The following is a 21,952-nucleotide window of genomic DNA, read 5'->3' on the forward strand; positions in this document are numbered from 1 at the left end:
AGAAATGACTGAATGGACACCAGAGAAAATAATAACTGCAATGGATGGAAACATCAAATACATTTAGGTCTATGTGTTCATAAAGATGTTTTTTATTTTTATTTTTTTAATATTTTATTTATTTTTGACAGAGAGAGTGCAAGCGGGGCATGGGCAGAGACGTAGGGGGACAAAAGATCCAAAGCTGGCTCTGTGCTGATAGCAGCAAGCCCGATGTGGGGCTCAAACTCACAAACCGTGAGATCATGACCTGAGCTGAAGCCAGGCGCTCAACCAACTGAGCCACTCAGGCACCCCATGAAGATGTTTTTTAAAAACTTAGGTGTCACTGGAGGATGTTAGGAACCAGTTCACTGTTTTAAAAGCTGGCATAAGAGGAGAAAAATTTAAAGGTTTATCCTGCTTTTCCAATGCAATGTACCACTGAACAACCTAACAGTAGATGAAGGGAATGGGTCCCCAATAACAAATGAAATTAGAGTGAGAGAATGTAAATATCATAATTTTTCAGTCATTACAGAACCAATGAATCTAGGCATTACATATCAATGGTTACTAACATCACAAAAGAGAAATAAAGAAGATACTACACGCCCTCTGACAGAAGAAGGCAAAAACTTCCTATGAAGTATCCAATCTGAATTCTATCAACCTCTGGACCCAACTACCAACTTATATGAAATATAGAAGATGGAGGAACCTGTTAGACTATAACACAGGGATGCAATAAGCAAACTCCATACTATGAGGAAATATATACAACAAACAATATGTTTCTTCAACTAATGAATTAGATAGAAAGAAAAGATGAAAGAGAAACCTACAGAATTAAGAGAGACTTAAGACTTAATCAGTATCAACTGACTACACTATGTGGTCCTTATTTGGATCTGATCTGAATAAACACACTAAAAAGAATTATGAAAGTTGTAATTTAATTGGAAATGTGATACTTAGTAGGTTTGCAAATGGTATTATGGTTATTCTTTAAAAAGGGACCTTCATTTTTAGAAGTACATATTGAAATATTTATGAATAAAATTATGTCTAGGATTTGCTTCAAAGTACTATGAGAAGGCAGAAAGAAAATGAATATAAAAATAAAATAAGAGAATCCACGAGTTGACAACTGTTGAAGCAGGGTAATTGGTAGATGTAAATTTATTATGCTAATTTGTCTACTTTTATATATGCTTGAAATTCTCTATGAAAAAAAGTTAAAAGAAAAAAAGGACATATAACCTTATTTTATATCACAAAATGATGGTACAGAATACTCTATTTACTGACAGTCTAGGACAGAAAAGGAAAGTTCTTGAAGAACCTAAGACATAGGAAAACAGTTAAAAAACGGTGAATGTGTCAATGTGTATATACATGAGTGTATACATATAAAATGTAATTATTCCTTACTGATATGTGGTCCATTAGGAGTAACTTTTGCTTTATTATTTACATGTTTTACATTTAAAGAATCAAATACAGTTAATATATTTTATAACCTGGGGAAAATGTCGCATATATTTTATTATTTACTACATTTAGTGAATGGCAGGCTCTGTGCAAGGCATCAGAAAAATAATGGTGAACAAGAACTCTATCATATAGAGCTTAGTGAGAGAGACAAGAAGAACCAAAACAAAGAGGTAGAAGGACATGGAAAATGCAGAATATTTAGGTGTTATGAAAGAAGCAGATAGTGGTATATCAGGGAAGGAAAACAGTAATGGTCCTATGTGGGGGTGACCTAAAGGACTAGAGTCATTCACTCACAAAGTAGGGAAAGCAACATAAAAAGCAGAGAAAGCAAGACACTGAATTGGGAAAGAATTATTCTGCAGTCAAAATAACTGTAAGTCAAGGGGCACCTGGGTGGCTCAGTCAGTTAAGCGTCTGACTTCGGCTCAGGTCTTGATCTCACAGTTAGTGAGTTCGAACCCCGTGTCAGGGTCTGTGCTGACAGCTCAGAGCCTGGAGCTGCTTCAGATTCTGTCTCCCTCTCTCTCTGCCCTACTCTGCTCACACCCTCTCTCTCTCTCAAAAAATAAACAAACATTAAAAAAAATTTTTTAATAAAGTAAAAAAAAATTACTGTAAGTCAAGAAAGGTTCAAGCACTGGATTTATACAATTCAAAATTAGATTTAAAGAGGATTGATTTTGAGGTAGCAAAGAAGTCAGGTGTGACACCTGGAGAAGTGCAGAAGAGTTACTTGTCTTTTTATAAAAGTGCCAGTGAGAGGTGGCCATTATTTACTCACATGTGTTAACAATTACTAACACCCTTAAAAGAAGTTAATGTTTTAGAATAATGTCTTCCTAAATGTACATGGAAAAAGGAATACAAGTGTTAATACTTTTAACTTATCAACTTCTATCATCCATTTTTCCAAATTTTTCAGTTTTAAATTTAAATTTTAAATTCAATTTTAAATTTCACTTTCAGAAAGTGAAAATACATTTAAAAGATAAATATATTAAAGCTATAGTTATATAAAAAGATTTTTACAAGGTAATGTGAAAATTAAAGATAATCAAATTTATTGTTATATGCAAGACAATTCTGTTTAAGAGGATTACTGAGAAATTACCTTGGACAAATCTCTGAAGTTACTTGGCAAAGTAAGATCCAATTCTTCTGATTCATAATTAGTGATGACCCAGGGAAACACTGGATACTGATTTAAGTCATTGTAACTCCGTCCTGACAGAGAGAGAGAAGTCATTCCATTTAGAATAAGAAAATAAAACTGACTCAGGGATATCATTTACTAAAAATAAGAACAACATAACTTTCTGAGTGCCAGGCATTGTCCTCAGTGTTACACATGTATTATTTCATTCAATCCTATAATAAACCTACAGAATTATCATCCCCCCTTTTACAGATAAAAAAACGAGACACAAAAGGTTGCAAACTGGCCTAAAACCGTGTAACTAGTGATGGTCAAATAATATTCAAACCCAGATACTCTGGCCCCAAGTTTCTGTTCTTATAAAATACACTTGACTATTTTTTTCTGACTTGAAGGCCTGCATCAAACAAAATATTCTTTATCAACCCTTAAAAAAAATTTCAATTCTCATAGAGCTTTTCAAAACAAGAATCCTTTCTCTGCCATTAATTAGCCAACCAATCAAGCAGCTAATCAACCAAATTTAAGTGACTTATTCTCTGCGGACATTCATTAGTCATCTGTAAAATAAGAGAGTTGTACTAAATAACTCTAAAATTTCTGCAACAGCTTTCAAATTCTATGATCCTCTGAATATAACGTGCAGCATCATCAATGTTGGCTTTCCCCCACTCATAAATGCTGCCACATACTCTTCTACAATTCTTCTAAACTAATGACATTCAATGACACATTTAGGTCTATTAAAATTATGAATAAAACAAAGGATGAGATAGCCCTGCTACTTATATACAGCAGTTTTCTGGATATCACTATTTTAGGGAGCAGCATAGTGGATCGTATCATTGTTTCTAACATCAAAACACTAGCATTTGAATCCCAGCTCCACTATTTACTAGTCTAAAACCTATTTTTCGTTAGATTTAATGTGAACAGACTTTCACCACTAAAATATAAGGGAGACAAGTATATTAATATTGTTTGAATTCCTTTCTTATTGTGTATTCTATCATCTTTTCTCTTTCTCAAATATATGCTGATGTCATATCAATATAGAGCTGAATATTAAAGTAGTTCTTCACACAGATGCTTGGTATCTGAGCCTTCCTTATGATGTTTTTAACTTCATTTCACTCTATTCATCTTGAGGACTATTAGAGTAACACAGTTCTTCCTTGAATGACCTGGAAACAGTCTTAACAAAACATGAATAACTGGGACAATTTTAATTCAGAGGTCATTATGTCACTACCTATTTTGGTCAATTTTAATTTCTCCCAGAAAAAAGTAACCAAACTAAGTGGCAAAAAGCAGTATATTTTTATTCTCTCCATCCATTTCCCTCTTCTTCTGATTGAGATGTTAGTAAACATGTTAGTAAAATCATCATCTTGTCTGTTCTTAAGTAATCAAATTTATTATATCTTCAAAAAAAGAGTATGCACCAGCTCACTGCAAATAGACTTTTACTAAGTAAGGTTAATTCTTTATATAGTTACTAAATGCCTACTGGACTGCCTTTTGGGAAATGTATCATAGTGTCATGAGAACCTATATGTATCACAGATAATAGCATAAAAGAAATCTTAAACAACATTAAGACCCAACCTACCTTCTAGGGTATATAAAAACTATCCAAAATAAATTATTGGCTCTATTCCTCAAAAAGAGTATTTGGGGAAAATATTTAAAAAACACTTTTAGGCACAAAAGAAGCTATATGAGAATAGACTATTTCATAAATGTTGCTTCCTAATTATTGCTGCACATTCAATCTATGCATTCATTGACTTACCACATGCTTAATTAAAAAGGTCCATTTAACTTTTTCTCTCACTACTACTTAAAAATATTGTCAGTTATTAGTTACATAATATCTAAGTCCAACACAATTGTTCAATCTTTCTTCATTCCTTTTCCTCAACTGCCTGTGAGATGAACACCTCCTTAAACTGGTAAAATTTAGACTTTTCTTTTCTTTTTTTTTTTTTTTAATGTTTATTTATTTTTGAGACAGGGAGAGACAGCATAAATGGGGGAGGGTCAGAGAGAGAGGGAGACACAGAATCTGAAACAGGCTCCAGGCTCTGAGCTGTCAGCACAGAGCTTGACGCGGGACTTGAACTCACTGACCGTGAGATCATGACCTGAGCCAAAGTCGGATGCTTAACCGAATGAGCCACCCAGGTGCCCCTAAAATTTAGACTTTTCAATGTGAGCCCTTAAATTCCCATTTCCATAATACTCCCTCTCTTCCAACCTTCTCTAACAGTGCCTTTATACTTTGTGAGCTGTAATTCCTTCACCTGAGCTCGAGCCTATCTCACTCGTAACTTGCACTGTTACTTTTTCTCTCTGTCCCCCTTTCATGGTTTCTCATCTTTGCCTTAATCCATTCTCTCTACTATTATACAAGAAGACTATCATCTATATCTAATGTTCTCATTTCATCTCCAACCATTCAGTTCTTATAATCAACCTTTTTTGTTTGCTTTTAAAATGAACCCCTAGAGGGGCACCTGGGTGGTGGCTGAGTCAGTTAAGTGCCCAACTCTTGATGTCAGCTCAGGTCATGATCTCATGGTTTGTGAATTCGAACCCCATGTCAGGCTCAGGAGCCTGCTTGGGATTCTCTCTCTCTCCCTCTCTCTCTGCCCCTCCCCAGGTCACATTCTCTCTCTCTCTCTCTCTCTCTCTCTCTCTCTCTCTCTCTCTCTCTCTCTCTCCCCTCTCTCCCTCTCTCAAAATAAAGTTTAAAGTAATAAAATAAACCCCAAAGGTAACCAACACGTTCCCAAATGCCAAAGCTAAAGGTATCGCCTGTACTCATTATTAATTCTCTTGTACTTCTCTAATAACATTTGATACAAGTGACCAAGACCTTTCTGTCTATAGATCCCAGAGTCTATAAACTCTGGGATCACTCATTCTCTTCTTTACTAACTTTCCCTTTGTCTTCTTGCCATGCACAAGAACAATCCTAGACCTTGTCTCACTGCTTTCTGTATTATCTGTCTTGGTAATCTCAACTAATTCCTGGTGATTTCCAATCTATGCAGATGAAATTCCATGTCCTATCTCCAAATTCCAAATACCCTCTTTGACCTATACTTCTAAAAAATATTTTTAATATCTTAATTTGGATGTCTAGCTACACATTAAAATCATCATCTTTCCCTAGATCAATCTTTTCTGACTTCCTTTCTGTTAATGGCACCACCATTTTCCTAATGATTCAGGCCAGAAGCCTGGAAGCCTTTTGTAACACTTTCTTCCCATTTACCCCCTACATTCAGTCATCTGGATGTCAAATGTTTTGTACCTTGTAAATCTTATGTTATTTAATCCTTAAATTCCCACTGTCACCTCTTTAATGCAAGCCCCCTTTTTTTATATACAATTACTTCTTAACTCTGCTCTCTGCCAAGTTTCTCTCCACTCCAGTTTATCCTTCATTCTGCCTGCAAGTTAATTTTCCATAGAGTTCTAATATCATTTATTTGTTCAAAATCTTGCAAGCTTCCCAATGAATTGGCTGCTAACTCCTCAAACTGACAGAAAATCTTGTACAATGTATCTCCATAACAACTTTTTAATTTTCTTTCTCATTATACTTTTACGAATACATGCTTTACATGTGCACATGCATATACATATATATAAACTATACCATTAATCATTCTCTAGCTATAGTTCATATTTTCCCATCTTTATATGCTTCCTTATGCCTTCAGTTTTACATGGCATCACCTCTAATCTCCAACTACCACCTCTGCTAAAGTAATATCCATCCTTTGCTTTTTAATTTTTTTAATGTTTATTTGTTTTTGAGAGAGAGACAGAATGTGAGTGGGGGAGGGGCAAAGAGAGAAAGAGAGACAGAGACACAGAATCCGAAGCAGGCTCCAGGCTCTGAGCTGTCAGCACAGAGCCAGATGCGGGGCTCGATTCCATGAACCATGAGATCGTGACCTGAGCCAAAGTCAGACGCTTAACCGAGCGAGCCACCCAGGTGCCCCTAAAGTAAAATCCATCCTTATACGAACATGAAATCTTTCCTAATTTTTTCCTTACTCCCATCAACTGGATGAGTATAACAGAATTTCCCTTTCTCTCTGCCCTTTTAGTCCCCATAGCACTTTGAATACCCCTTTGCTATAGAACCATGTAAATGCTTATATACATACTTAAAATAACTTCTCTCAGTATCTTTGTGCCTCAAATACAAACTGTGTCAGTTTGTTGAAGTGAATCTCAAATGTCACACAAATACATTCAATGTTTTCTTCATTCTAGTTATCACAAATGAAAAGTAATGACACATTTCTATTCTTACTCTCTTTCAAATGTAAGTGCTTCAAAGGGTGATGTTCACTAATACTACACGATTATAGACCTTTCATAGAGCCATTTACTCTTCAGATTTTCATATATGGCTCATAATATAAGTATTCCTTTACTTAATATTTTACCCACAGTTTGCTTTTTTCCATGTTGCATTTTTGTTTCATCATATAATATTCATAATTAAGTTATTAACAGGTTAAGATTTTATATGGCTTTTCATTTCTACTATTCCATAATGCATCCATTCTTACTATATTAGTAAGATTGTAAATTTTCATTTTATATTTTTGGAAAAAGTATAATGGGTGTGCACCCATTTTGAATTTATTCAAATAGCCAGCTGTTTATATGTAAAACCATAAACTCTATTACCAAAATTACTCTTGATAAGGTACTCATGTAGTAATAATGAAAATAAAAGTAAGGGGCACCTGGGTGGCTCAAGTCGGTTAAGCGGCTGACTTTGTCTCAGGCCATGATCTCACAGTTTGTGAGTTCGAGCCCTGAGTCAGGCTCTGCAGTGGTGATTCTCTCTCTCTCCCTCTGCCCTCCCCAAAATAAATAAATAAACTTTAAAAAAGGAAAATAAAAGTAAGCTACTTATACTAGTACTCAAAATAATATCACAATAATAATCTATCATTCAAAAAAATAATTTATCATTTGAAATAAGTCAAAACGTGAGCCCAGATTACCTGCTATCGTGTTGAGAAACATCAAGTACTCAAAATTTGAAATCTCTCTATGTTGCCATCGCTGGGTCATATTAGAAGCTTTAAAAAGCTGACGTGGACTAGCTAATGAAATACGCCTGCAAAAAACAGAATTTGGTGTAGAACTGATTTAAGCTTAATTACATCATAAAATAATGAATATCTGTGCTTATTCTACACATTTGATATACAAAATGATATCTGTATACTGTGAAAAGTTCTATTCATGTTATACTAATGAATAGAAGAAATATTTCAATGCACAGTTAATGGTTACATGATTTGGAATGGCCACAGGTCCATGATACATGTTGTATGCATTAAAGTAAGCCATTATTTTTTAAATATAATTTATTGTCAAATCGGTTTCAATACAACACCCAGTACTCATCCCAACAAAGTAAGCCATTATTAATATCTAGGTTCCATAAGTGTTGATCAATAATAGTATGATTAACAACTTACTGATTTACGGATATAAAAGGAGTTATAGTAATTGAGAAATGTATCTAAAATTGTATGCACATCTTTATTAATAGTTTTCTTAAAGATAATACATTTGTACATTTTAAATTTAATATTATTCTTATATACTCTTTATGACAGGGGAAAGAAGGATTCTAAACTCTTTAGGTGTGTATTCATGGGGTGGGATAAAGGTAAGAGAAACTATAATTTTTTTTTGTACAGCTTAGTAATAGAAGACCAAGTTTTCTATGTTTTCTGAATGCAATGTAAGTAACAAAATATGCAATTAATACTAAGTAACAGTGGAAAACAGGTGGCAGGATTAATTATTACATTTAGAGTCTAGAACCAAGGACAAGGTAACTATATTTTTTTCAGTGTTATTTTCAAAGGTATAATTTACATACCATAAAATTTACCCATGTAAGTATACTATTCAATGATTTATTAATAAACTTCTAGAGTTGTGAGATTATCACCACAATGTACTTCAGAACATTTCACCACCACAAAAACTTGCCTTGTGACTGTTTAGTTAATCCCTGTTCCTATCCTTAGCTTTATGCAACTATCAATATGCTTTCTGTCTCTATAAACTTGCCTTTTCTGGACATTTCAGATAAATGGAATCCTACATCATGAAGTCTTTATCAGGCTTCTTCACTAACCATAATGTTTTTGAGATTTATCAATGTGGCAGCATGTGATTAGTAATTCATTTCTTTTGATTGCTGAATAGTATTCCAGCCTATGAGTATGGAATATACCACATTTAAAAAATCCATTCACCAACTGATGGATATTTAAATTTTTTCCAGTTTTAGATTCTTATTATTATTCTACTTTGTATTACTATGAATATTCACAAATATGTCTTTATATGAACATATGTTTTCATTTTTGGAGGAGGGGGGGTTGTAGAATCCCAAGGGTGTAAATGCTGAGTTGTAAGTTGGGTTTAGTTTAACTTCTTAAGAATTTGCCAAATTAAAAACTAAATACATAAATAAATTTAAAGAAATTTGCCAAATTGTTTTCCATTTCAACAAGAAATATATGGAGTTCCAATTTTCCACATCTCTGCCAATACTTGCTATTGTATATATTTTTTACTGTAACCATTCCAGTGAGTGTAAAATGGTATCTTATTATAGTTTTAATGTACATTGTTGAGCAACTTGTCATGGCTTATTAGCCATTTGTGTACCTTCATTGGTGAAATGACTATTTAAATCTTTTCTTCCTGTATTCATTAAGGTTACTTATTGAGTTGTGAGAGTTCTGTATACATTCTGAATATATAAGATCTTTATAAGATACATTATGTACAAACATTTTCTCAGTCTATAGCTTCTCTTTTCATATACTTAGTGGTATCCTTTAAAGCACAACAGTTTTAAATTTTTATTAAATCCAATTTCTTGATTTTATCTTTTATGGATTATGCTTTTGGTGTCAAATCTGATAACTCTTAGCCTACTCCAGGGTCATGAAGCTTTTCTCCTATATCATAAATTCTTTGATACTAAAAAAAATTAGTTTTAGCTCTTAAATATAGTTCTATGACATACTTTGAGCTATTTTTTTTATGAATGCTGTGTGGTAAGTGTTGAAGTTCATTTTCTTGCATGTAACTATCCATTGTCTCAGCACTATTTAAAGATTATCCTTTCCTCACTGAATTGTATTAGCACCTTTGTTGAAAAATAACTGATCATAAATGCAGGGTTTATTTCTGTAGTCTCAATTTTATTTCACTGATTTATATGCCTATCTTTTTATAAACACCAGACCATATTGATCATTGTGGCTTTATAGTTAGTTTTTGTTTTGAAATCCAGTAGTGGGAGGCCTCTAACTTTGTTCTTCTGTTTCAATATTTTGGTAATTCTAATCCATTCCATTTCAGCTTCTCGATATCTCCAAATAAGTATGCTAGATTTTGATAGGGATTGCACTGGATTTATAGATCTGAGAAAACTGACATCTTAATCATGCTGAATATCTTCTGATCCATAAATATGGAATGCCTCCGTTAATTTGATATGTCTTTAATTTCTATCAGCCATATTTTATAGTTTTAATTGTACAAATCTTACATTTCTTTTGTCATCTAGGAATAAAGACATTTTTCCCCCCTTTCCAATCTGGATGTCTTTAATTGCTCCCTCATTCTCTGCATTTCTTGCTGTACAGGCTGAAATCTCCAATATAATATTGATAGAAATGGTGAAAATGAGAGACATTCTAGCCTTCCTGATCTTAGGGGAAAGCATTCAGTCTTTCAACATTAAGTGTTTCCCAAATACTATACTTTTCTCTTGAGCTCGAACTTCCCATTCAATATTTCAGTAGGGACATCTCTCAGGAGTTTAAATCTCAATAGATCTAAAACTAAACTTCTCATAATCTGTCCACCCACCTCCTCTCCACAACTCCAACACCACCCTTAGGGAAATATATATACAACTATTTCTTCTCCACTGTTCCCAATATCAATAAATGCCACTCAGCAGGTTAAACTGAAACTTGGCAAAACATACTGGACACCCCCTCTCTTATCCTCGTTACCTAACTAATCTCTAAGTCATACAAACTGTATGTCCTCAAAATTTCTAAACAAGAATGTCTCTCTTCAACTGCACTATTAGCACCAAATATCACCTGGATTTCCAAAATAAATTCCTGTTCCTGAACTGACCCTCTCTTCTCAAGATCACTAACATCCAATGATATCTGCTTCCCAACACTCCTTAAAACATTCTTTTGTTTGCATGTTTGTTTTTTAAGGAACTTCACCTTATTACAGGGCCTTTGCATATGCTATTCCCTCTTTCAAAGGTAAGCTGATTCTGTTCTTTCAAATCAAAACTTAAAAGTCACACAGGAAGATATTTCTGACCACCTAATCCAAACCATCCCATCTCTATTCCACTAATCATTATTATAACACCCTAATTATATCCCTCCTGTCACTTACACAATCATTTATTTTGTTTGCATATTTGTTAAAACATGCATGGGTAAGATGGTATCTATCTTGTGCACTGCTAGATGACAGGCACACTCTAAGTTTTTAAGATCTATTTAAATTGCTAATTTAATCAATTAACCTACTTCTAGCTTCCATTAACTGTGGAAAATCATTAAGATTTCCCAAGTATGATAACACATATTAGTTGATGAATAAAGCTATTTACATAAAGAAATTTACTATGCCTTTCTAAGGTTGTAAGGTTCATCCTGAACCTGAAATTCCTCACTAAGTTATAAAACTATCCAATCAAAATCTTCACTGGCATTAAAAAGCAACTATTGCTTATAATCTAGAAAGGCCAATTTTGGTGCCCTCTTTGCATAAGAGTTATACCCTGTGCTAGTTTTAAATATGTCCATAAATTCTTTGGTATCTTCCACTTGAAGAAGTGGAGCTTTCCCCTTCTCTGGAGCCTGGGCTGTATTTAATGACTCATTTATGATAAATACAATGTAGCAGAATTAATGACCTACTCTACCTATCAAGGGTAGGTCATAAAAAGACATTGGGGCTTCTGACTCATTCTCTTTTGGATCACTTACTCTGGGAAAGTCAGCACCCATGTCATGCAAACATTCAAGCAGCCTATGAAAAGCAGATTTGATAAGACAGTTTTATTTCTTCTTTTCCAATCAAGATGATCAGTAGTTTCCTTTTCTGGTAATGCTTTCATGTGGGTTTGGAATTCATGTAACCCTGGTCTCATAGAATACCTTTAAAATTTTATCCTTCTTTTCTATTTTCTGTAATAGTTTGTTTAGAAATGATATTTTTTCATCAAATGTTTTATAGAATTTGTCAACGAAGCCATTTGAGCTAGGAATATTCTCTAGCTCAGAAGACCTTTAACTATAAATTCACTTTCCTCTGTAGAGGTATTAACGTTACCTATTTCTTAAGGAATCTGTCCATTTCATCTAACTTGTCTAAGTAGCACAGATTTGTTCATAATATGTCAGTATTTTCTTTTTAATATCTATAGGATCTGTTGTGATATCCCCTCTTCCATTCTTGATGTTGGCACTTTGTGTCTTCTTCTTCTTCATAAGTCATATATATATGATATATATATATATCATATATATTAATATATATTATATATCATATATATTTATATATAAATTACATTTATTAATCCTTTCAGAGAAACAACTTTTCATTGTATTGATTTTTCTCCACTGTTTCTGTTCATATTTGATGAATGTTCTGCTTTTATGTTTATGTTTTGTTTCAACCTACTTTGGTTTACATTTGATCCTCTTTTTCTAGTTTTTTCAGACAGAGGTTCAGCTGACTCAAAGCATTAATAATCATCATTACTATGAAACATACAACAGAAGGTTATGCATTTAAAAACAAGTAAGAAAAAATATTAATACAGATTACTTTCCAAAATTTTCTCATAAAACAGTACCTGGTTTGAGGCAACCCAAAACTGGTTCCAATACCAACACGAGGAAGATAGTTAACTACTTTCTTTACTGTTGCCGGGTCTGGGAAATTGAACATTACAGCAACTATGAAAAGTAATTTTTAAAAATTAGAACATGATATAGCTTCCTTCTTGGAAAACTAACTTCTTGGTCTAATAAATATTTACTCTTAGTTAAGGTATACAATTCTTGCCATATTACTTTTATTATAGTGCATATCAAGTTTTAGCATTAGTTTTCCAGAGGTGATAGTCATTTTACTTATAAACTCCTGAACCATAAACAATTTTCTCTAAATGCTGTCAGAAGTTCTAAAAATTGTTGTTGTACTAATGTGAAATGAAGCTGAGATTATCTAACTACAACTTTGAATTTACAAAAGTGAATTTTAACAAGTTAAATATATGTATCTTTGAGTTTCTATAAATAAATATTTAAGGTTTTAAGTTTTATAATTAACAATCTAACACCAAAGTCTACACATATAGGTGCTAAATTGTCGCTTTTATTTATTTCCAATAATTAACAGTTTAAAAATTATTCTCTTTACAATGTTTATGTTTTTAATTTATATTTTCACATAAAATAGAATGACCTAAAGGAAAACACTTCTGAATAGATAATAGTCAAATTTAAATGTCTCCTAATCATTTTTATTTCAATAATTACACATTTTGAGAATATCAAGAAACATATAAATATACATAAAAATATTAAGTATATGTTAATTATAGTCATGTATAAATTTCCATCCTTAAGAAATATGAAAATAAGAAAGTCAAAATCATGAGAGAAAAGTTCGAAGATATCAAATTGGATAGTCTTAAAATTTTAACTACATTAATTGCAATATCATGACCATATATAAGCTTGAAGTAAGTACTCATCTAGAAAATGATCCTTATTCTCTACCTAGCTTAAAAAAATTCACTCCAAAAAAAATTTGTCAATTTGGTATAGCTTTGAATACTGACATTACCAAGAAGTTTCAGGTAAAGAAAATACATGGTCATTCACTAAGTATCTAAAACATATTTGGAACTGACATATACATATCCAACATATCTTTTTAATATGCCATCCTTACATACCCATTATTACATTGAATATAGGGAAAACAACAACAACAAAACTAACATTAAGTTATGGCAGATAACCCAAGGCCATGGGGGAAAGGCAAAAGAAAAACACACATACAATAGCAAGGATGCATAAGAAATTTTAAAGGAGAAAAATGAATGAGGATGAGCAAGTAATAAATATTGTAATACTGAAACAAAATCTCTTTGGGACAGCAAGAATGCAGGCTGAACTAAAGCATGAAACATTCACTTGGTCATTTGCCTGAAAAAATAATGTTCACATTAGTTAGAAGACGTATGTATAGAAGAGGAGATCAAATAGGAAAGGGAAAAACATCTTTACCTAAAGAAATTTGTATTCTAAAGACACATGATTCCATACAGGGAAAATAATGTGTGCATGGAATATACATTATTATATGTAGACTTTTTTAAACGACAACTTGTAGATTATAGAAAGAGAAAATAAAACTTTAATCTACTTATGTATAAGGAGTAAGCACAGGAAGTCACTAGGCTTTATATTATTTTCCCTTGTATGCCTCCACTCATACCCAACAATGCTTTTACTTCAAGTTCACCTTGTCTCGCCTTCTTGTCTTAATGAATTTTACCAAGTTCCATTTTAAACCCACAAATTGAATTTTAGTTCTTTCAAGAATGATGTAATACAAAGCAACCAGGACACTTGAGTACCATTTTCTGATGGTCCCTTTATAAATGGCAATAGATTAGACAAAAGATTGAATAAATATATGAATCATTTGATTACCCTCTCCCCTTTCTAAATGCATCCACCTTCCAGGAGGAGTTTAAGCATCAGAGCAATATTGAGAATACCAAAACTCTTCAACTGATTAAATGGTTAGTTATTCACCATATTTAGAAAATTTTGCACTAATCTATGATATGGCCAAAAAACTAAAATTACTACAAATAATTCTAAGAATGGTCAAGGGGGAAAAACCCATGAAGATGCATGTGGTTCAAAAAACGAGGTCAGTATGACAGAGATTAGACTACAAATCACTACCTAACTGGGAACTATATGGTATGTTCAAAAATGAAATCCGAAAGAGGTGGAGGTTAGCTTTATAACAATTTACTTCTGAAACATATTACCTCTGTTTGCCATAAAGATCTCCAGAGCTGTATTTTGCAAAAGATAACGACGAGAAAAGATTGATCGTATCTCTGTGAACAGCCATTTTCCATGCAACCCTTCTGTATATGCCAGGATCTAGTGAGAAAAAAAATAAGCCCAAGTAAGTAACAGCAGTTGAATTTTTTTCTTGTTGTTTTTCCTCTTGAATAAAATAGAAAAGACCCTATTGAGAAAAATAATTTCTAAATATTGAAAAAACATACTGAAACAATCTGGAGGGAAACTAAGAAAACATATTGCAATGTATGGAAAGGAAGCTTAATGAAAAAGTAGAGGAAAATTATAAAACATCTACTTACAAATATATTTTGAGCTTTTAAAAGCAGTGATGTAATCCTATTTATTGTTTTTCAGGAAATACACATTGCATTATTTAGTGACTGACTTTTGAATCATTTTACAGAAAGTAAAGTTTTACATAAAACCTTAAAAAGAAGGAAGACCTCAAAAGAATACCTTATATGCTTACAGATCACATATACAATTCAGTTTCATATAATAATGATTTTAGAGTAACCAGAAATATTTTTTATGTATATGAGGGTTTTTCTTTTAGGTAGAGTTGAAACACAATGTTGCACTGGTTTCAGGTGTACAACATAGTGATTTAACAAGTTTATACATTATGCTATATGTTTACCACAAGGGCAGCTACCATCTACCCCGTTATATTGCTATTACAGTATCATTGACTATATTCCTTATGCTGTGCCTTTTACTGCAAGCCTGTATCTCCCTATCCCCTTTACCAATTTTGCTCAACCCCCCACCACCCTCGACCTCTGGTAACCATCAGTTTGTTCTTTGTGTTTATAGGTCTGATTGTGCCTTTTATTTATTAATTTTTCTGTTTTCTTTTTTTTTTTAGATTCTACTGCAGAAGTACCTTTAACATACTTTAAAATATATATGTACAGTAAATCCTAAGAGTTCTTATTTCAAGGAGAAATTTTCCCCCCTTTTCGTTCTATTTTTTAAAAATTTATATGAGGGGAGCCTGGCTGGCTGCATCAGTTGGGCGTTTGATTCTTGATTTCAGCTTAGGTCATGATCTTCTGGTTCATGTGATTGAGCCCCATGTCGGGCTCTATGCTGAGCGTGGAGCGTGCTTGAGATTCTCTTTCTCCCTCTCTCTCTTTGCCCCTCCCCAACTCTCTCACTTAAAATAAACAAATAAACGTTTTAAAAATGTGTAAAAAATTTTTTTAAATTGTATCTCTATGAGAAGATGCATGAATATATTGTGGCAATCACTTCACAATATATATAAACCAAACCATCATGCTGTATGCCTTAAGCTTATACAGTGATGTATGTCAATTATTTTTCAATAAAATGAAAAAATATATATATATTTCATTTCATAGCTTTAAAAAAAAATCACACTTTTAAGGTCACTATTAAAGGCAACAGTCACTCATTCACAAAGCACAAAGACTGACTGTATAAGAGGTTAAGTATCATTTTGTCAGCTAGGCTAAACACAAACCTGCAAATGAACTCAACATAATCTCTCTATGGAGTAGGTGGTTGTCAGAGTAACTTGTTACAATTCTTGTCATCCCATGTGACAGACGCAATAGCTTAGAATGCTTTGCCAACTCAGAGTAATCCTGTCTTTAGTCCTAAGCCACTTTGTTGCTTTGTTATTCAAGTTTTTTCTTTTAAAAAGTTCATTTCAAAAGCTTAATTATGAAGGTGTTAAAGGAAAACCAGATGTGGAATTTCTCCACACCAGTACTTCACCTAATATTAATTTAATAAAGAAAATGAGACATATTTACTATCAAAACGTGATGAAAATCCATGAAAGCAAAGTAAACAATTAAGCTATATCTCTCAAAAGTAACCACCACTAAACAATACAAATAGAATGACATGTGATTATGATACTGCTTTGGAGGGACAAAGACAGGATAAACAAGGAAAGGAAAAATAATTAATAATAAGAATTTATCCTATGAAAACTTTCTTTTCTATTTTTATTTCCATTTTCTAGATCTTAACTGCAAACAGATCTATATTCCTCAATGAAAAATGCAATAATGGGCAAAAAGCATGTACTTTGATTTTTCTAAAAATTATATTTCTGGCACCAAAGGATTTAAAAATGAAAGAACAATTCCAAGTCTCAATGTTTTTTGAAAAACAAAACAAAAATTCTAAGAACCAAACAACAAATCAAACTTTCAGTTTTAAAACTGGTGATATGGAAATCTACTTTCACATAGCCAATACCTGTGTAAGTAAGAGCAAAAGAAATAAACAGGAAAAGAGAGAACAAAGCTGTAGGTATTACTCTCAAGATTTTCTGAAAGCAGAGGTTGCATGTACCTCTTTCCCTCACCATAACCAGCAGGTTTAAACTTTCAGAGTCTATAGTGTTCTCCTACTTGGTTTCTCTCCTGATCTATACTTCTAGAGTCTACTATGACCAGAGGAGCCAAAGAAAAAAGATTTTTTAAAAAAGTTTAAAATACAAATTAGATCACATGCATTTAATAACCATCCAGTGGCTTTGCACTACATGGATAATAAACATGGAAGCTCTTTACAATTGTTTATAAAGTCTTACATCTGGGACTTACTGATGAGCCCAATTCATTCTTCTTTGAGGCCTTTTATTTATTGTCTCCTCTGATGTGAATGTTCTTCTCTCAAATCTTCACATGACTGGCTTATTCTTACATTAGATTCTTGCTTCAATGTTACCTCCTTAGAGAAGCCACTGGATCTAAACCTCACTGCCTCCATAACCACCTCTTGCCCCCCCAAACTCACCATATTGCCTTCACAACATTTATCATTACATGCAATTATAGTATCTGCTTGCTTCTCTATTGCCTCTATTTAGCACTGGAATCTAAGTTCTACCAGAACAAAGACTTAAGTATAGTCTATTTCCATTTTCTAGAACAATGTCTGGCACAAAGTAGATGTTTCTGAATGATTACATGAGTCAATCAATGGCAACCTAACCTCCATATATGGCCCAAATACACTTCATTTTAATATTATAACAAAATTTCAAGTAATTTAAAATGCCTTAAAAATGGAGATTTACATTATTATTCAGATTACTTTCTCGGGAAAAACTGGGGCATCTGTCAAACCTAGGTCTATCTGCCACATGGTAACAAATGATACACACTCACCATTTTGGCACAGTCTCCACTCATTCACTCATTTACTATTATCTGTCTAGTTTCCATTGGCATTTGAATTTGCCATCTTGGACCTATCAAATAGTAGACAATTCAATATATGTTCTTTAACACTTTATACCCCAATCTATCCAATATTACTAAGGAAAATGAGAGTCAGAAAAATTATATAGTTAATACAAAGTCCCTCAAAGCTAGTGGCAGAGTCTGGCCTACTCCCAGATTCTCTAATCCAAAAGTACAGAGCTTACATATATATACTACATTGTCACATTTCTAAAAAGGGGCTTAAAAGTTTGTTAAACTGGAACTCAATCCATCAGAATTTTAATGAACTACATTTGTCTTCCTGTACTTGGGTTATAGGTGAAAAAGGAAAGAAAACAAATAACAAGGGCTCTTCTAAGGTCTATGATATGCTATGAAAAGAACACATTGATATGAAAATTCTACCTTTTATATCTCTAAAGCTATGTAAGAAGACCTGCTGCTCATAATGGTGACGTCAGTCATTGTAAGATCATGGTCATGCAACTAAACATTTAATTATATTCTAGGATACTTCAATTATTAACAGAAATAAATATACTAAAATACTATTATAAGATTGTAATGTACTGAAAATTTTTCAATTAATAAAAAATTCAATTTATATCCCATTCCTTTAAGCAATATAGTCATTTAATAACCTACTTGAAGTGGTATGCTTCTTTAAAATGCAAATCAAATTCACAACTGCAGAAAATGACATAAGCCCCATGTACCCAATACTCAAATCCTAACTTTATGCCACATTACTGCATGTATTTAAAAATTAAGGCGCGCTGGGTAACTCAGTCGGTTAGGCATCTGACTTTGGCTCAGGTCATGATCTCGTGGCCCACGAGTTCGAGCCCCTGTCGGGCTCTGTGTTGACAGCTCAGAGCCTGCAGCCTGCTTCAGATTCTGTGTCTCCCTCTCTCTCTGCCCCTCCCCCACTCGCACTCTGCCTCTGTCTGCCTCTCTCTCAAAAATAAACATTTAAAAAAAATTTTTAATTAATAAAGCTTTTTAGATAGTACTGAAATTCCCATAAATAACCTTCCTGATACCATTTTCCTCCTTTGTAAGAGTCAATCACTGCCCTTGTTTTAAGGTTTATCATTCCTATGTCAGTTTTTATACTGTTAGTACATATATATCCATACATAATATCCAGCATTGTTTTCTATGTTTTCAAACCCATATTGAATGCAAGCCAGTAATGTGCTTTCAAAATTAAATATAAGCAGGTCTATTGTGTTAAAACTCAGAGAAAGAGAAACAGGAGGAGACACAGACAAAATTATTTAAAATTGCCAAAAATATCAAACATTGAAATCACACATGAAAACTAGCCTGACTCCAAGAGAGTTAACAAATGAAATTCTATACTTACGGTCAAGATGGCGGGTTTAAAATAGAAACAAAAAATCTTTTAACTAACAGAATTAGTAGCTGAAATTGATACAATAACATTTCTTTAAAGTATTCATTAGGAAAAGGTGTCAGTACTGAAATGCAGCTGAGGCCTAGCTAAGCAAGAGGTTTATTTCTTATTGGAATAGTATATTCCTGGTCCGAGGCTTCACTTCAAAGTCTCTAGAGTTCAATTAAAACTGGATTAGGTAGAAGCAGACCCTTCTTTGGGACTTTCTGTTCACTGAAACTCTACATACACTGACAGCACCCTAGACAGAGGTCTAGCCCTCCAATGAATCAGTTGCTATGGAAACCGTATCATTACCATTGCGCTGCAGTTATGACCCCCAATCTAAAATAGCTTGAAAGCTTAAGCCCACAGCACTCTTTGAATGTTTACCACCTTGTTTTAATATGGTTAGTATTAATAGTAGAAGTAAATTCACATTTCTTTTTTTTAAATAATTTGTTCAACAAAGATGATTAAATGTTGAGGTAAGAGAGTTAGAGAGGAAAGAGAAATCGGTATTTAATTTTAAATATATACACACACACGTGTGTGTGTATATAACATTTCTTTACATTAAAATTATCAAACTCATATTCTTTAAAATTGTTATCTGAAAACTGTGCCTTCTGAAAAGGGATATATTATTTTCCCCAAATAATACACACAATGCTTTCTTCTATCTTTCAAATAGTATACTGTGAACACATATGAAAATTTCTTCACCCTGTTGCATTTATTAGCTTGAAAGCAAATAATTTTTTCACTTTCTCTTTAATCATTCATTTTGAAAAGCTTATGAATTTATCCATATAAAACTTTCCTCTAATTGCTCATCCTCAAGAGAGAACAAAACAGAAACATATTTATTGCCCAAATGCACAATACTTTTATGGACTATCAAGCTTTAGAAATTTTTAAATAAACTCTAAATATAAAGTTGTAGTTGCTTCACTAAAGTAAAATAAAAGGTTTGGTTTTCAAAAACTATACAAACTATCCTCAATCAATTTAAAATGTTTTAAAACAATTTTAAACGGGAAAATATTAAAAAGTGATAAAATGTTTTACCTCAAAAATAAATATTTACACGGGTGTCTGCATACATAGAATCAGTAAACAACTTTAAAATACTATTCTTTCTAATGTTTAAGACTAGCTTTGCGTAAACTAGTCCCAAATATCTGTCAATTTTTGGAAAGGTTTTACTCATTGAGACAATTCCATATTGATTTCTGAATAATGTGATTAAAGAGTAAAACTCGATAATATATATGTCACCAAGAATACTTAAAATTTCATAACAAAACCATTTCCAAACTATATAGATATACTTAACATCAAGAAAAATGTTTGAAACTTAATATACAAAATACAAACTAACCATGCCATCAATTAAGCTATAACACCAATGGAAGGAAAGCCTAGAAACTATTCATATCCCATTTTCTTGAAACAGGATTATAAATTAGTCACAAAGATTATATCTTAATATGGGAAAACAGTAGATATCTGAAATACATTTAAAATGAAAGCACATATTGAAAAAATTCTAATAGCAGCTCATTACTAGATATATGTACAAATATGTTTTATTTATAATAATCGTCATTTTAACAAACTCATGGAAGTAATTTTAATCAAGTATTTTAAAGTTGTACCATTCTATTATTTACACAATTTTTGGATTTTGCTGCATATAATTTTCTCTGAAACTTGGTATCAAAGCATAGCACTCAAGAATTTATTCACAAATTTAGAATTTATTATTCTAATAATATTGAATTCTATTTGGCTTATGGATTTACTTCATCACCAACCATATAACTTTTATGTTTTCAAAGATATATTCTTAAAGTAAAACTCAGAGGTCTTTCTTGAATTTAAAAATGACATACAGTTGACTCTGGTTGTAACTTTACAATACCACTTTTGTTATTAAATATATACCCATGAACACACAGAATGTGTCCAAACTTTGAAAAGAATAATGATAACAATAATACAAAAGTTATGAATATGAAAGAAAATTACCTTTTAAATTAATTATGAGTTATTTTTTTCCTTCTACATAGTAAATTTCTTCCTTTTGCTTACTAGGTACTATGATGTAGTACAGTATTCTCCTTAGCATTTTCATGGGTGACAAATTCAATTAAACATATTCATTACTCTAATGTTCTACTTGGCAGTTTAGTCAGTATGAAAAATTAAAAATATATAAATAAAATGCTACGTGACCTCTGTATTGATTGGGCTAAAATGGTTTTAGCCTGGGTGTGGATGATGGGGCAGCTGGGAGGGGCAAGAGGGGAGCACACAAACACATACACTCTTATGTTTTCTCTTCCAATTACTGAGGGAGATGATAAAACCACAGCAAATGATGTATCAGCTCATTTTATCTTATCGCTTTGGGGCTAGGTGACAATGAAGTTCATATTTCACTGGCTCCCATTGA

At 32.6% G+C, this 21,952-nt stretch overlaps 1 protein-coding gene across 8 annotated transcripts in view; it reads right to left on the minus strand.

Moving 5' to 3' along the window:
- The window catches only part of LRBA (LPS responsive beige-like anchor protein), a 779,818-nt gene that overhangs the window by 190,296 nt on the left and 567,570 nt on the right, over positions 1–21,952 (minus strand). For all 8 annotated transcript variants that reach the window (XM_060655634.3, XM_060655639.3, XM_060655638.3 and 5 more), the window contains 4 exons: positions 14,838–14,955; positions 12,615–12,717; positions 7,678–7,793; positions 2,591–2,703 (listed from right to left, as the gene is read on the minus strand). In XM_060655634.3, coding sequence (XP_060511617.2) covers positions 2,591–2,703; positions 7,678–7,793; positions 12,615–12,717; positions 14,838–14,955 — 450 coding nt within the window. The remainder of the gene's footprint in view (positions 1–2,590; positions 2,704–7,677; positions 7,794–12,614; positions 12,718–14,837; positions 14,956–21,952) is intronic.

The sequence above is a fragment of the Panthera onca genome, chromosome B1, assembly GCF_046562875.1.
Source record: "Panthera onca isolate mPanOnc1 chromosome B1, mPanOnc1 haplotype 2, whole genome shotgun sequence".
NCBI classification, from domain to species: Eukaryota; Metazoa; Chordata; class Mammalia; order Carnivora; family Felidae; genus Panthera; species Panthera onca.